General features: G+C 36.7%; 1 protein-coding gene across 1 annotated transcript; it reads right to left on the reverse strand.

Annotated features, from left to right (window-relative positions):
- Positions 1 to 896: 896 nt before the first annotated feature.
- Positions 897 to 2,105, reverse strand: LOC105801111 (uncharacterized). The gene has a single exon (XM_012632440.2). The coding sequence runs from the start codon at positions 2,103 to 2,105 to the stop codon at positions 897 to 899; it is 1,209 nt and encodes a 402-aa protein (XP_012487894.2).
- Between the last annotated feature and the right edge of the window lie 16,525 nt (positions 2,106 to 18,630).

Genomic DNA, 18,630 nt, shown 5'->3' on the forward strand with positions numbered 1-18,630 from the left:
ATCAATTTTTATATTTTTTTAATATTTTGATATTTTATTTTTTAATAATTTATTTGCTTTGAACAGGTCAAACCGATCATTCTGGGAACTAATTGGTCATGTCAGTTTGAAATCAGTTCAATTGATTTTAGCTCGGTTCAACCAATTTTTTAACTTGGTTCAACCAGTGTATACTAATTTGTAGGTCAACTTATTTTTTACCTCTCACCGGACTGATACCCCAACTGATTCTTGGTCTGACTGGTTGGTCCAATCCGCTTTAGATAACATTGAATTTTAGAATTTTTGTATATATTTTTAAAATCATTTTCTTTTTTTTAATTTTAAAGAATTTTTATTGTTTTCATATTTTTTTAAAAAATTACATTTTTTTATGTTTTTATTTAAAATATAAAAAAGTTACTTTAAAATTCTTTTATGTATTTTTAAAGGATAAGGATAAAATTGATAAAAAATTGTAAATTCTTAAGACTAAAAAGTCTTTTCACATTTTACATGGTTAACTTTATCGGCAAATTTTAATTAAGAAACTAAAATTTTTAACTAAAAGCAATATAAAATTCAATATTTAAAATTAAGAGCACAAAACCAAATAAAATCTTAGATGTTTTTCTTTTAGTAACTTTTACCCAACACAAATTTCAGTCGGTTATTCAATATTTAAGTTCGGTTGATGGCTCATTATATGAAAATTGAAATGATTTTTATATATCTTGACAGTTGACATGTATCAAGAAGAGCCCCTTAGGGAATTGGTTTTTTATATTTAGTGCCCCAAATATGAAAAACTAGTTGAAGTGGAATATTTGTCGATAATCATGTGTAATTTCACAAAGTAGAGTCCATAGGTACAAAAAGAATAAATAAATAAAAGAATCATTGCAAGATGACTAAAGCTAATTAAAAGTTCTTATCTTTATAAGTTCACTAAATCTACTTAACAATGCTTTCTTTTTTCTCGTCGTCTTATAGTTTTCTTCATCGAAATTGGTCGAATCAATAGGATAAAACTCCTCCCCACTATTTGATTCATCATTTGCGGCAAAGGAAGGCTTATTCCGGTGCCTGGTTGCAATCGGTGATGCAGCTTTCGGAGTCTCAGCTTCATCAAATATGGATCCCCTTAGTGGATCAAACAATTCAGAGTCTGATTCTCCATCACTATCTTTGATTAAGTTTTCAATATCCTCTTCTGCATCCTTGCTTTTATGTGGGAATTTTAGGTTCAAACAGGGGGTGCCCGACTTTTGTTGCTTTGCTTTCTTGTTAGCTTCTTTACCATCTTTTTGTTGTTCCTTTGGATCTGTACATCTCAGTGGCTTTTGTTTGTTGCTTTGTTCTTCACAAAACAATAGCTTCCACTCCCTAATTATCTCAAAATTTGTTGCTTCCTTTATCTTAGGTTTTTCATTCCCTTGGGAATGAAAACTCAAAGCTTCATATTTTTTGTTTGAGACTGCTTTGCTTACATAATTGGCTTGTTTCTTGCTGCCCCGAAATTTCTGATTCTCTTCCATGGTCCTCTTGTACATGTTTTGAGCCTCTTTAAGTGATTCAAGCAGGCTTTTATTCTCTTCTTGTGCAGCATTCCTTTCGTCTTCCAGTTTTTTAATGCAATCCACAAAGCCTGTCTCTTTCATATTCCATGCCATAAGACTTTCTTCAGCTTCTAATTTTAATCTCTCAGAAGTGTTTTTGAATACATCAGCTTCACCCTTTGCTTCATTATACATGAGCTGAATGTTGGTCAACATCATCTTCAAAAGTTCCACCTCCTCTCTTGATTTCTCCAGCTCGTATTTTGTTACCGACAGTTCCTCCTTGGCTTCATTTGCTTCCATTCTCACTTCTTTCAATGCGAACGCTAAATCATCCATGGCTTTTAGGTTGTTTTCTTCAGCTTCTCTGGTAGATTTCAGTTCAGATTTTAACAAGTTTACCTCCTGAGATAGAATATTGGCCTTCAATAAAGCAGCTCTCTCTTTCTCCTGAGCACGAACCAGACTCTCTTTATTCGATTGAAGCTCGGATTCAGAGCCATCCATCAGAGAATGATCATCCTCAACAGAACTTTGAGATGCACCCTCGGATGAATTACCTTCCATTTTCTCAAGGTTTTCACGGAAAGACGTGATTACGTGCCTTGATTCTTCAAGTGAAACCTTTGTTCGCTCAAACTCTTTATTTGGAGACAACTTGGATGGAATGATCTCTGGTAATTTCAATAGATTTTCCCTTGTGTGGAAGAAGGCTTTTTCTTCCCTTTTTTTTTTTTTTTTCCAAAGTAAGCTTTTGGATATAAGAAATTAAAAGGATTCTTTCATGATAAACACAATTGACCACTGTGTTCTAAAAATAAACAAGATTTATAAACAAAAAAGAAAAGAAAAACAGAAGTTGACGATAAGAAAAAAAGATAAAAAAATGGCTAAACTTAAGCTACAAAAATATTGTTCAAAATAAGTCCAGAAGTTTAGGGGGAGACAAATAGAAGAAGAAAAAAATATATGTTTTCAGAAAAAAAATGGAACATCCGAGGATGTCGGGTATTCCACTAAAACCAACACTAAAATTAAAAGAGAAAGAGGAAAATGGAAGCATCATCCAAGGAGAGATACTTTGGAAATTGACAGGTAGAAACTAAGTAATGAGATAATGATGATTGGGAAATAAGATTGAATGATATGGGACTCTCATAATTCGGAATTGAATCCAATTTGGAGTTACTTCTTTGATGATGCAACTGCATAGGAGATGCAGTGTTGGAAAATAAAGCTGCAATGCGTAAAGATTTAATCGAGTATATTTGCACAAACGAAGAACAGCAAGAAGAACCTCTAGGAGAAAACAAGCTCTACTTATTTTATTAATGAAGACTCTTAGAAGAGACGAGTCATAGAATTTATACAAAGAATCACTAACTCTCAAGCTTGATCAATGCTAACAGCATAACCTGCATTGATCTTGATGCAGTTACTGAAAACAACAACTATAATAGTTTACAACAACCTAACTATCAATCTAACTGTACTAGAATACAATCACAACATGTGCTCCTATTTTATTCTCCAATATTCACCCAGTTGCCCTTGTCTCAATGACTCCCTTCAAATTTGCTCTCAAATTTCTCAAATCTCTCAAAATACGTTTAACTGCCTTGAAATTAACATTCAAAGGAGATTGCTGTCGCGAGATTAATAAATATGTGCAATAATAAGTAGTAAGTAGAGATTGAGTTTAAAACAATAATTATAAAATTAACTAATAATCAATTTCGTAAGTAACAGAAATATGAATGATTTGAGTTAATTAACCTCCCAACTTTCTTATATTTAAATTTTTTTAAAATTTTTATCGATTTAGTTTGGTTTGGTGGTTAAGCGCTTTATATATTTGCTTAACGTTTCGTGTTCCCCCATAGTAGTAGTTTGTTGGTAGGATTCAAATTCTAGTGGCTGAATAAGGATAGAGTAATCAGATTGGTGGGATTTTAATTAGTTAGAATATTAATCTTTTCTTTTCTTTTATTATTATTTTATTTTAAATATTTTCTCTCCTAAAAACACTCCCCCACTACCATCCACTATTCTGTTTTGTTTTATTATTTTCTTTCTTTTCAAAGCACGTTTCTTTCTCTTCTGTTACCCTTAGTCTTTTGTTCTTTTTGCTTCTTTCTTTCTTCCTTTTTGCTTTCCAATTTCATCTGTCGTTATCTCTAGTTTGCGCTGTGTTATTTCTTTCATTGTTTCAGTGACGTGTTTGAGAGGGTTATGTTGTCGACCCGATATATATGTGAGTAGGTGGGTTTCTGGCGGTAAGCTTAATCATTTTTATGTCGTGAATATGTTGGAAGATTTTGGGTATTCTTGAATTTATCGATGTTAATTATTCGCGTTTTGGTTAGGTGAAGGACATGAGATTCACGACATTCCTCTAGTGAACTAGATGCTATAGGATCATTGTTTTCCGGGGTACGTAGTTGAATATCGTTTTTAAGGGACTATTTTTAAGTGTTAAGCCTCAAAATTGTGTTTCGGATTCGTGGTTGATATCAATTTAATCTTAAATATGTATGATGCGTTCAAGATTTTTCCTTGCTGCATTGGGGTCTTGTTTTGGTAGTATCAAGTGTGTGAAACTAACCCTAAACCTCGACTAAAACTCAAAAAAAATTGTAAAATTGGGGTTATTTTCGAAACTACCCAACGTCACACAGCTGTGTGGTAGGTTGTGTGACAGATCGTGTGCACCACATGGCCGTGTGGAGCACACAACCGTGTACAATTACATGACCTGGATAGGTAGGCCATGTGGATGACACGAGCTGCCTTATTTGACGGTATGGGCCCTTTTTGGCCAATTTGAATTCCCGATTAGGGGCCGATTATGAGACTCAAAAATTGGGTTCATGGACATTTTATAGGCACAGGAAAGCATAAGATTTAGTATATTTCACTTGGAAAAGCTTAAGAAGCATGATAAATTATTTTTGTTTTGTATAAGTATGTGATATGTTACGATCTAAAAATGTGTATGCTTAGGTATGCATACCATACAATTTATAATATATATGTATGTATGTTATTATGATATTGCATATGCATTAGGGTAGGTTTTGGTATGGTTGGAGGAAGTGTATATGGCAGTTTTATTGTAATTCCGATGGTTAAACCGTAAATTCTGTCTGGCAGCTCAGCTGCACATTTATGAATGGCATATCGCCACATATTGGTGTGATTGGATGGATGGACTCTTGTAGTCCTATATGGTGTCATTGGTGGGACAGAGATGGTGTAGTGGATGGGGGTAGGATATGCTCTGATATGTTATATGATCTGAAATTGTGAATAATAATATATATTTAGGAAATATGAAAATTTCGATCTGATTATTTGTATATGGGAACTCTGTAAGTGAATTCTGTTTGTGGGTCAATTCACACATTAGCCTTTATCTCACTCGTTTGTTTTGTTTTGTTTCAAGTGATCCTCAAGCTTAGGATTGGATGGCGATTCTAAGGCTCAGTTTGCATAACTTGATTTAAGTATGTTTTGGACTGATTTATGGACTCTATGGATTTTGGGACTGTTAATTTTTGTTTGGGACTTTAACATTGATTTTGGTATTTATTTTGCAAAATTTTAATTATAATTGGTAGTCTAATCGAGACGATGTAATTAACAATATACTATGATTTTATAAAACCAAATTGTTGAATGTTTTTCCGTTGCAAAGTTTTGAAATCTGATACTATGTTTTTACTACGCAAGTGATTAAGTGAGTTGAGTTTGTGTTAATAAAGTTAATATTTCGCGATTTTCATCAAAGTACTCACATGATTTTCAAAAATTTTAAGTGTTTTTCCTCTAATTTAAAAATGAGTTTTGTTTAGAAACTAAGCAACAGTGTTTTCACGTGTGATATAACCTTTAAAATTCGATAGTAACATCTAAGCTGGGTTTAGGGTGTTACATTTAGTGGAATCAATGCTAGGTTTCAAAACTCAAGTTCTTTATTTTGGGTCCAAAATATTTTAGAAAAATAAAATTTTGCATTAATTGAGAATTTCATTAAAATTGACTTTTTGATTTTCGAAAAGTGAAATCAAGACTCCAACGCCGATCCAAGTAAGAAATCTAAACTTTAGTTCTACTTTAGATATTTTTGCATGTGATACTTTAGTACAACTATTTGTCTTTAAAGACTGTAGTGCAAAAACACATTCTCTAAACTCTGATACGAACTTTCAAAAAAATTTAGATTTAGGGTTTTAAAAACCTAAACTAATGCATAAAACTTTGAAATTGTAGATAATATAAAGAGTATACATGGATCCCGAGGACCTGGTACTTGTGGGAGCAGTGGGCGCCGTCAGGGGGCTCGAGTTAAGTCATATTCGATGGGCAGTATGCCCTAATTAGATACAAGTGAAACTATTGTCACGTGTGAATATGGTATAGGAAATGTGCAAGTATACACGTCGAATCAAGTAATATATTGATAAGTAAGATCGTCTCCATAGGGATCAGATAGGTTTAACTTGGTTAAATTGTTGTTATGAAATACGTGAATTATGTTAAGGCAAAACAATGATAGAAATGCAATGGTAATCAAAATAATGATAATGTATGCAATATGCAAACAAACAAATATTTAAAAATATGTTATGGCAAAGATACCAAGAAAAAAGTGAGAGGGTCTACATTGTTGAATGGGAAGGCTGAGATTACTAGGAATCTACCCTTATAAACCAATAATGCCTTCGTAAATTCTTAATCAACTTATTGCTCAGAATGGATCTGAAATGGTCTGTTTCTTTTGAGAGCAAGACCTTAGGATACCTCACCTAAGGAAATATATGCCTATAAACCTCAAATGTGATTCCCAGTACTGATTACTATTCACTCTGTACAAACGTTGCTCTATGTTTAGAGACTATTATGGACATTCTATCGAACACCCATTCGTATCAATCAATTGTGGCCCAACTAACCTAACCTTTTCAAAATTAGATTATATTTATAAGCATATTGTGCATTCATCCATGTCTAAAGATTGCATGCATGCAATTCGAAAGAAAAAATTGAATGAAACAGTAAAATAGATCAGATCTAAGCTTCAACATTAATGGAAAATTCAAGTATCATCCAGTAATCTCAACCCAATGAGATTTAACTCATGGGTTGGTTAATCAAATCAGAATTCAAAATATCATTCAACATCTTCAACAATTAATTTCGCAAAGAATCAATCTAAGAAAATAAAGGAAGAAGTTTAGGAAGCTTTCATCGATCCAACCCTCAACTCAGGTGGTGCAATGTCTTGCAAAGACCAGGTTGATTGCCTTCTTCTTCTCCTTCGTGTTCTGTTCTGCCGCTCTGTCACTACTGCTACCTTCTATTTCCGCCTCCAGATCTTCCTTTTTGGGAAAAGCTTCTCCTCCCTTTTATATGGTAGATCCCCCTCTCAGCATACAATTTTTCCTCTCTCTTTTTCAGGTAGATTTTTCTAGTACAAGTACAGCTCACTGAGAGTGGCACAAATTGAGTGTTGACTCAGTGTCTTCCTAGAATTTCCATGGCATTAATGTTGGCAATCCATCCAACATTTTGCCATGACAAAACTTCATCCTTCATTTCTTTTCCTCATTCTACACCTACCATTCAAACACAAACAAATCCTTTCCACCCATAAGTAAAAGTAAAATAATAACATTTAAGCATAATCCAAGCTTCATGATGCAATGTTTTCAAAATACTAATATAATATCCTAAAATGCAAATACATTTACTTAAGTACAAATAATTAACCAAGTCTATAGGCCTGAAATATAACTCAATTTGAGTGTTTTGGTCCAAATTGGCCTCATTGTCCGTGGCCTCGACAAAGTATCCCATAGGAGTTATCATATGGTCTTTAACCGGAGTGTTGAGTTTTTGCTAGGCATTTATTAAACTAGTTATGACATATTATCGAGCCAAGGCAGCTTGGCCTCAGTACATGTCTTCTAGCTTATCCAGAATCACTTTGGCAGTCTTATAACTCTCCAGTTGCTTATATAGAGTGTTGGTCATGCTTTCCAGAACTTAGCAACAACCTATGTCATCATACTCCTCCCAACGTTTTCTAGCCTTAGCTTGAGTGGTCGAAAGGCACTTATTATCAAGATATACATGATAAGTACATGTGGAATTCTTCCCTAATCTATACGGCATGCTTATCTCTTATATGCATGAACATACATTCACAGTCATATAAATATCATCATGCTCATCTCATGAATATAAAAGCATAAAAATTTAAATGACTCTGACCAGTCAAAGTTTTCATGATTCCATCCTATAAAATTAGAATTGCAAAATTACAAAAATTCACCCCAAAGCATACTTTGGGTCTTCAATTTTGCTAGTACGGACTTTTGTTGTGGTACTGATTCACATTTCTGTCGTCGATTCTTTCCACTGATATTTTCGTGTCGTTACTGTCGCCAGACTGCCATCAGCCATCGTCAATCACTGTTGGTCACTTGCCAATTTGGCTGGGTCGGGTTTGCATCATCTCGATCGGTCTAGATGCATCTCAGTTCTCTTGATTCCATTAGAAAAAAATATTACAAAATTCTTATGTCTGTTTTCGAGTCACATATTTTATTTTAAAAAATAATAAAATTAATCCTGCATAGAGATGATAGTCCACGATCTAAAATATACATGCCCAAAATAATAAATTGTATTTATTTTTTAGGAATCACAATTTTCGTAAAATTATTTTACCATCCATAACAATAAAATAATTACATACATTCATTTGATCACATTCCCCTAAACATACATATAATTACAAGAATATCACATCTTATCAAATATAATCATACATGAAGAAGAGAGAGAATTTCAATCTTAGTTTACACTATAAACATAGCACAACCTAGTGTCATGGGTTACGCATGGGAGCATGCAACCATGACAAACTTGTGTGATCCATCGTATTTGAGGGAGGTCATTTGGCCCAACCAAACTGGCCCGGTGCCTGGAGAGATTAAAAGCCCATCTCAAGAGCCTGGTAAATATGGAAAATGACCCAAGAAGATATGATTATGTAATCTTAGAGTTCTAATTGTATACAACTTCTAATTGTGTCTTAGAGTTCTAATTGTATATAGCTTTTAATTGTAGCCCTTGATGTACTTTGAGGCTCAACTATAAATAGAGACCTCTTTGCTCATTGTAATTCATTCAGTTGTAAATAAGAATTTTGAGAGTATTCACTCAAACTTTTCTCTCAAGCGTTCTTGCTTTTGTTCATCTTTCAAGGTTCGTTCTTACTTCGTTCTTCTGCTGTTCTTCGTGGAAGCAGTGAGGGAATTATGTTGAATCCTTTATCGTTGCAAGTTAGGCTGACTTAGGCATTTTTCAGCAAAGAAGCTGCCTAAGGCTGCACGGATCGCGTGGGAAAAACCTAAGTCCGTGACAGTTGGTATCTGAGCCAAGGTTCGAAGCGATCGTTGAAAGATGTCGAAAGAAGTAGCTAGGAATGTTGAGGGAATGGAGACCCGTGGGAGGGTTAGGAAAGCTAGTCACTCGAGGGACATATTGTCAGCTTTAGAAGATTGTGTCGTCACTCTCGAGAATTCTGTGGGGGATATCAAGGAGAGGATTGATGATGTCTATGATAGGCTCCATGATGGATTGCAGTCCATACAGGAGCAGCTCAAAGTGTATGTGTTAGACAATGTAGAACAGTTGATGGGTAGAGATGATGCCATTGAGACTATGGTGGCGGCCTTGAAAAGGGAGATTGCGGAGCTCAAGGGTGAACTCACAATCTACAAGGCTGCTTTGGGCAATGGTGGGTTAGCTGATGTCGTACCCAAGCCCAATATTGATGTTCCCAAGCCCAAGGAGTTCAAGGGAATAAGGTCCGCAAGAGATGTGGACAACTTTTTATGGGGAATCGAGCAATACTTCCGTGCCAAAGGCATCACAGAGGATGTCACTAAGGTAACTACTGCTGCGATGTATTTATCTGACGTTGCTTTGTTATGGTGGCGTCGTAGGTCCACTGATGTGAGATGTGGTGGGACCGAAATCGAAACTTGAGAGGAGTTTCGATGTGAGTTCAAAGAACAGTTTTACCCAGAGTATGCCGAGGATGAAGCTCGGGCAAAGTTGCGTCGGCTTGCGCAACAAGGCACTGTGAGGGAGTATGTACAGGAGTTTAGTGAACTTATGCTTCAAATCTCAGATATGAGGGAGAAAGAGGCATTCTTTTCCTTCATGGACGGATTAAAACCGTGGGCGAAGCAGGAGTTGCAACGTCGAAGAGTTCAAGAACTCACCAAGGCTATGTCTGTAGCAGAATCACTTGCTGAATTTGGTGGGAAGAAAGACAATGCCAATTCGTCTAAGCCCAGGTTTAATCAAAAGGGTAATAGTGGGGGAGATAAAGAAAGGCCCACTAGGAACGGCAATGGTAAGAAGCCTTGGGACAAGAAAAAGAGTAGGCCTATAAGTTGTTTTCACTGTGATGGTCCACATACAATCAAGGACTGCCCAAAGAAGGCCACTCTCACGGCTATGGAAGCAAATGGGGAGTCCGATATGGAGGATAACAACCTTGGTTCGATATTAAAGGTTGTTGAGGATAGAATGAGCCATGGTTTGATGTTTGTAGACATCATTGTGGCTAGCAAAAAATTGAATGCACTCGTTGACACAGGTGCTTCTGGTTTGTTCATGTCCGAGGAGGCTGCTTGTAAACTGGGCCTCAAGATAGATAATGAAATGGGTCGGATCAAAACAGTGAACTCAGAAAGTATTCCAATCAAGGGGGTTGCAAAGGGAGTGGATCTTCAGCTCAAAAAATGGTCTGGGAAGGTATTCATTAAGGTAATTCCACTTGATGATTATGATTTTTTGGTTGGACTAAGCTTCTTTGATCAGGTTAATGCTCTTATTGCCCCTTCGAGCAATTACATGGTGATTTCGGACGCGAAACATCAATACATGGTGAAAGTGACAAGGAAAATAAGCTTTGAGGGAAAAACATTGTCAGCAATTCAGTTTGCTAAAGGTGTACGTAGAAATAAAGTCTCATATTTAGCCACCTTGAAGATTGAAGAGACCCTAAGTGTGCTAGTGAGACCCTGAAAGAAGTGGGTCAATTGTTGCAATCATTCCGAGATGTAATGCCTGCTCAGTTGCCTAAAAGTTTGCCACCCAAGAGGGAGGTGGACCACAAAATCGAGTTAGAGTCCAATGTGGTGCCGCCAGCAAGGGCCTCCTATCGTATGTCGCCGCCAGAATTAAAAGAGTTGCGGAAACAATTGAAGGAACTTTTGGATGCAGGATTCATTAGACCATCTAAATCCCCATACGGTGCCCCAGTGTTGTTCCAAAAGAAACATGATGGGTCCTTGAGAATGTGCATCGATTATCGAGCTCTAAACAAGATCACTGTGAAGAATAGGTACCCTATTCCTCTGATTGCAGATTTTTTTGATCAGCTTGGTAATGCAAGATGGTTTACCAAGTTAGTTTTGAGATCGGGGTATCACCAAGTTCGGATAGCCGAGGGGGATGAACCAAAGATAGCTTGTGTGACACGGTACGGATCGTATGAGTTCCCTGTGATGCCTTTTGGACTCACGAATGCCCCAGCTATATTTTACACCCTAATGAATAAGGTACTTCAACCATTTCTTGATCATTTTGTGGTTGTTTACCTTGATGATATTGTGGTATATAGCAAGTCTCTTGAAGAGTACATGAGACACTTGAGGGAGGTGTTCCAAACTTTGAGGGAAAATGAGATGTTCATCAAGGAGGAGAAATGCTCATTTGCCCAACAAGAGGTGTCATTCCTAGGCCACATTGTGGGAGGCGGTAAGATCCGAATGGATAAGAGTAAAATTCGAGCCATTTCAGAGTGAGAGCCTCCAACCAAGGTAACGAAGTTGAGATCCTTCCTTGGGTTGGCAAATTACTATCGACGCTTTGTCGAAGGCTACTCTAGAATTACCACTCCCTTGACGGACATGTTGAAAAAGGGGAAGGTATGTGATTGGAAACCGGAATGTGAGAAGACCTTTAATCAATTGAAGCAAGAAATGACAAGTGAACCCGTACTTGCCTTGCCGAATTTTGCGAAACCTTATGAGGTATGCACGGATGCATCAGATTATGCTATTGGGGGAGTACTGATGCAAGATGGGCACCCAATTACTTTCGAGAGTCGAAAGCTTAATGAGACGGAGTGTAGATATACGGTCCAAGAGAAAGAGATGACTGCGGTAGTACATTGCTTGCGCACATGGAGACATTATCTATTGGGTTCCAGGTTCGTGGTCCTTACCGATAATGTTGCCAATAGTTACTTTCTAACCTAGAAAAAGTTGTCTCCCAAGCAGGCTCGTTAGCAGGTTTTACTAGCGGAATTTGATTTTACAATGGAAAATAAACCAGGAAGTGCCAACATTGTGGCTGATGTACTCAGTCAAAAGATGGAATTCGTAGTAATTAGCCAACTTGATGGTTCCTTGTTAGAACGCATTCGAGAGGGATTGTCCCATGATCCCACGGCCAAAAATTTGATTAAGCTTGCCAAGGAGGGAAAAACAAGAAGAATTTCGCTTGATGGGGAGCTGTTATACACTCATGGACACCGCCTCTATATGCCCCATTATGGGAAACTCCGTAAGGAAGTCATGAAGGAGTGTCATGACTCGAAATGGGCAGGCCATCCAGGGATGCATCGCACTTTGGCCCTTTCGGAGGAACGTTATTACTGGCCTCACATGGGTGCTGATGTGGAAACCTATGTGAAAACTTGTCTAGTGTGCCAATAAGACAAGGTTGAGTTAAAGACTCTAGCCGGTTTGCTTCAACCCTTGCCAGTTCCGGAAAGGCCATGGGAGAGTTTATCCATGGATTTTATTATTGGTTTGCCTAAGTCTGACGGGTTTGGGAGTATTCTTATTGTTGTGGACAGGTTTTCAAAGTATGCGACATTTATTCCGGTGACCAAAGAGTGCCCTGCTGAGAAAGCAGCTCGGTTGTTTCTTAGACACGTGGTGAAATATTGGGGAGTGCCACTATCTATTATCAGTGATCGAGATGGGCGATTTACGGGTTGGTTCTGGACGGAGTTGTTCAAGTCAATGGGCTCAGATTTGAACTTCTCCACGAGCATGCATCCATAAATCGATGGGCAAACTAAACGAGTAAATGCCTTGTTGGAGACATATCTTTGACACTACGTAAGTGTCACACAAAGGGATTGGCCAAAGTTGTTGGATGTGGCCCAATTTTTATACAACTTGCAGCGAAGTGGGGCCATGAATCAAAGTCCATTTGAAATAGTGACGGGTCAACAGCCACTCACACCCAACGCTGTTGTGACCCATTATACAGGACCAAATCCGGTAGCCTATCGATTCGCAAAATATTGGCAAGAGAAGAATGACTTGGCTAGAGCTTGTTTACACAAGGCAAGTAAGCGTAGCAAGAAGTGGGCTGATCAAAAACGAAGGGATATGCAATTTCAAGTGGGTGACTCAGTCCTCGCTAAACTACACTTAATTTTGCGATATACTGGCTTGCACAAGGGTCTTGTACGAAGGTATGAGGGGCCGTTCAAAGTTGTGAAGAGAGTAGGCAAGGTGGCCTACAAGCTTGAGTTGCCAGCAAAACTTAAAGTTCACCCGGTCTTCCATGTAAGTATACTTAAACCATTTCATGGGGATCAACAGGATCCGAATCGAGACAAGTCCGAATGAGCACCGATGGGGGTAAAGGTGTCGTATGATTGTGAAGTCGAAAACATTGAGGTAGATCGGGTAATTAGACAAAAGTACCACCGACCACGGCATGAGTACTTAGTTCAATGGAAGAGACTTCCTGATAGCGAAGCAAGTTAAGAACCTGCCGAGGCATTGTGGCAATTTCAAGGGAAGATTGACCAGTTCCATAAGGAGGATGCGACGAGGGCGTCGCTAGAACAAGTGGGGGAGAATGTCATAGGTTGCGCATGGGAGCATGCAACCATGACAAACTTGTGTGATCCATCGTATTTGAGGGAGGTCATTTGGCCCAACCAAACTGGCCCGGTGCCTGGAGAGATTAAAAGCCCATCTCAAGAGCCTGGTAAATATGGAAAGTGACCCAAGAAGATATGATTATGTAATCTTAGAATTCTAATTGTATACAACTTCTAATTGTGTCTTAAAGTTCTAATTGTATACAGCTTTTAATTGTAGCCCTTGATGTACTTTGAGGCTCAACTATAAATAGAGACCTCTTTGCTCATTAAAATTTTGAAAATCGACCCAGTTTATGATATTTATAGAAATAAACCCTAGACCGAATTCGTACATGTGTTTTTGAATAGACGGATCATTATCATCTTGGCTTTCAGCTAAACATTCTTCTCCATTATTCTCATACCACGAACGGATTTGAGTGTCGACCCGAACAAATCGAATCAAACACAAAACCAGAAATATTTTTTTTACTTACTGGGAAAGTAAATCTCTCTTAAATAGAAACCGATAGAATTGTAATTCTCAAAAAATAGAATTTATTCTTAAAATAATTTTCCACTAATTTCTACCAGAATAACAATATTGAAAACTTTAGAGAAACTTGTGTTTTGTTTTCTCTTTTTGTTATTGTGATTTGAAGTTTGTCAGTGCTATCTATTTATAGGGAGAGTTTGTAGAATCCTAATTAAAGTGGTGGAATACAAATAATATTATTTTGATAGAAAAAACATCCAACTCCCTATTATTTAGGGAGAGGGGCGGCAAGCCAAGATAGGAATACTAGAGTTTTCCATCCCATGTATTTCATATAAGGGGAGTTGGGCCTCTCCTGTACTGGGTTCAACTAAATGTGCTTTCCAGACTTTAACCCAACACTTTATAATTTGTTCCAATCTAGTAAATGTTTTTTTCTATTTCTCAAATTAAATATTATTTGCTCAATTAATTTAAATAAATTAATGTCTCAATCAAATAATTTTATCAACCCAATTCTAATTATGTTAAAATAATGACGACTTTACCGTAAAAGAATTTATGAGAAAATATATTTAATTTTTCTACATTCAATTGAATTCACAATAACCAATTAATTTCAATCTATTTTTGAACTTCAATTAATTAATTAATTAACTAATAATTCAAAAAACCGTAAATTAATTCTCAAGTCATTTTCATACTGAGAAAACCACATTCATTTCTGAATGTAACCCATTTCTTTATCTTTATCATTTTTAACCATTTCTGTTCATTTCATTCACCCTGCAATTCATTTCTAATTTCAACGAGTTAGCGGAGGGACCAATTGCTCATAAGCAATTGAGGCTCAAATGATTTATAAATAAGTTTTAGCTTTTCACCTATTAATTATAAACTCATTTAGTCATGAAATCATTCCACTATAGTATCATGACTGAGCTCTCCCCAACAACATACCATTAAGAAAGCAACTTGATATGTGCTCGTCCAATGACCTTGTCATAAATGTTTTACCCTCATAGGATATCCCTAATCTCTTTGGGATAATATTTGTTCTCCCAATATGATCCTATTTGATGCAATTTCCCGAGACTCAAAAAGTTCAAAAAATAGCTTGTAGGAAGGGTCGCCTTGAATAGGTTCAAAGGATGGTGGAAACCATGACTTGAAGCACTTGAATGTTTTATGGAACCGGAGTTATAATCGAATTAAACCCTCGTAAATTTGACAAACACTCAAACATTGGTATAACAAAGACGCCACACTTTAGGGTGGTAAACGAAGTGATATGTCAAGGGTGAACACCATAGACTCGAAGGAAGTTTGATAAGTTCAAATAAGTTCGGTTAAGAACCTTGGAGAGAAATTAATCTCACAAATATAAAATTGATTCATAAAAGTCTTCAACCTCAATACGTCCTTGTTACATACTATTTATAGAGCCTAAAATGCCTATTTAAATTCGGCATCTAGATGTGTTCACGCTAACAATTAAATTGTTCACACTTAACATTAAATTTGGTTCATGTTTCTTGGTGGATGCATGCATAGCCAAATAGAAACTTTCTTCCCCCTTAGTGCGTGCATGCATGCTTAACCATGAAGTAATCTTTAAGTCCATGAATGAAAAACCTTTGATTCACCTTCAAGCCCCCTTGACCGAATTGATAATGCATGGCTCATGCACATATTAATTTGACGCATTAAATGAACGTTGAGCAAATAAATGGGCAACATGCATCTTAAAGGTACATCTCCCAATTCGGTTCATGTATGTGCTAATACATTGGCCAAATTAATTGTGATTTTTTCTCTCTTGAATGTCATTCATGAATTCTCCCATGCATGAATAAAATGAACAGCCAAATTCTTTCCACCTTTGCCACTGTCCATGCATATTCATCAATTGTTAGGAATACTACCTCCTTAAGCAAAGCTTGTGACATGAATTTAGGCACCATACGAATTGTCACAATGAACCGACATTTAATAGCTTGAATCTTGAACATTCTAGATGGTTCTTTGATGCATGTATTCGACAATGAATGGTCTTCCTAAGCCCATACCAATAGACACCTGCACCACATATAAATAATCATCAAATGCTTGCATCTCTCACAAGCATATTTGACAAAGACAAATAACTAAAGGTTAGATAGTTGACTCATACGCATATAGTATATGAACACAAAACATACACGCACATCACCAGACATATGATAAGAATGACAAAAACGTGACTAATAACCCAATGAACATGTGGACACGACATAAACACTTACACACAACTAAAACATTTCATTTGAAACAAAATGAACATTATGAGGTAATGAACATACACACACATGCTAAAGATAATTTATCAACTTGACAACTTAAACACTAAAACATATAATAATATGCATGATAAAATCTGTGGAATAAAATAAAAATGAAACTTATTAAAATAAGAAAAAATCCTTGACATAGTTGGCCCAAAGATCAATCACTCTCGTGAGGTGTTTCATTTTGCACTTGGGCCCCTAGTGTTTGGGTCAATCTTGATATCTTCGAATGCTTTCATAACATGATGTGACTGGAATCACATCACTATTTTATCTCATGGTAACCATTACATCTTCCTTCATGAAAAGTCAATTACTATCAAATAGTAATCAAGTTATTCATCACAAAGACAAACAACCCATGGTCACGTTTAAATTTTATCAACCAGGTAATGGCAAAAAGAGGATATTATTTACCCATATCTTGGGCCATGAATTCCACCGTTGTGAATGATGCTACACATTGTAGAAGTCGTACACCCAATGCACCAATTTTCATTTCCTTATCTATTTAAACTGAGGCTTTTACTTATAGCAAAGTGTACGAGTCACGCATACATAGTCTGTCATCTACTCAGGATTTAGGTATGTCACACTATGAATGTCACAAGTAAATAAACCCATAAATGAATTCATGATCTATTTTTCTTGGGTCCAATCTAATGTATTGTTAGTCCAGTCAGTCATGTTTATGTCTCTATCTTCTGGGAGTCATCTGCTCCAATACCCAAGACAACATTTCCCCAGTTAGACTTGATAGACGAAATATTAGTCTTTCAATCGGTTTGCTCATTCCTGATTAGACTAAGGACATATTAGGTTCATCTACTAATATAAGTTGTCTTTTCATATTATGATCTGACCACGTATACCACTTAATATTAGTTAAACATTAGACAACCAATGAGCAATATTTGCTTCCATTTTACTTTGCGTGCAAAACCTATATGATGACAATTATATAAAGTATATCAATGAATTTGTTTTATTAACCAATCTATTTGAAAAAATTATAAGTTTGCAAACGAATATACTACACTCAAGGCACCAAATCCAACAATCTTGTCAACAACATACCTCTACAAGTTTGTCAAGAAAAATTGCCATGATTCCATGTTCTCAAACTCCACAATAGGAAAGACTATCAGTAGTATGTTTCAATTATCATCTTGTGCAACCGTAATAAGGAGAATCTACGTATATTTCTCATATATCCAAGCCCCATCAACCTGCATAAAAAGCTTGCAGTGGTGAAAAGCCCTAATGCATGGATCGAATGTTTAGAACAATTGGTAGAAAATATTTTCCCGGTTTGTAGTTGTTCATCTGGGCCATAAAAAGGCAACATCTATAACTCAACCACAGTCCCTAGCATGTACCCCTGCATCACGGCTAACCACCCCTAAAGTTCATTCTATGACGCATCCTAATATTTGTACAACTGCTCTATCACCATCTATTTAGGCCACCATGCTTTCCTATATGACACTTTGTACTGAAACTGATATTGCATGTCGGTAATTAAGACTGATATAGGAATGGTGGGCATGCCTTTCACCAATGGCATAATGCAGTTTCAGATTATTTTCGCATCAAGTTTTTTACGGTCTTGCGTCATCCGTGTAATAGTGCATTTATGAGGCCCAACAAATTTTCGAATCTTCTACAATTACAACATTCTACAGACCTCCAACGCTCCCCAATATATAATGTAAGTTTAGATACAATGACTTTGTATTCCCCCGAAGCTTTCATGCTATACTGCTTGATGGCAAATACACATTCCTCTTTGTTTGCAAATTGTTGACCTACAAACAACTCTTCTTATTTGGAATCTGCCACCAACCCATGGAAAGGTGTTATATTTGGGTATTCAGTGAACTTAGATGAAAGAGTATACGCTCAAAATATGGGCCTCAGGGTTATTGTATATGACAATTCCACGAGTCGAGTTCCCGAGCGAAGGGACATATACATTATCATCATCGTCTACGCCTTCGTCATCGATATCATCCAAGACCTGGTTGAGGTCGGGATCACTAAAATATTCACCCTAGTGATTAGAACCACCTTAATTGTCGGGTCTTTCTTCACCATCTACATCGATATCAACCACCAACGGAACCTGCCCGGATTAGGGTTTTGTACACAACCACAATATTGTGTGGATTCCCAACCCATGTCGATGTCACTCCATAATCGCACGATTCTACACAGCCAACATTCATATCAAAGTCAAACCTATGTATAGAAGATTACCTATCGATAGACACTCTTGAAAGCTCCTTA

Source organism: Gossypium raimondii, chromosome 11 (genome assembly GCF_025698545.1).
Source record: "Gossypium raimondii isolate GPD5lz chromosome 11, ASM2569854v1, whole genome shotgun sequence".
Classification (NCBI taxonomy): Eukaryota; Viridiplantae; Streptophyta; class Magnoliopsida; order Malvales; family Malvaceae; genus Gossypium; species Gossypium raimondii.

Coding starts and splice junctions, on each gene's coding strand:
- LOC105801111 (XM_012632440.2), bottom strand. CDS start 2,105: ATGGAAGGTAATTCATCCGAGGGTGCATCTCAAAGTTCTGTTGAGGAT.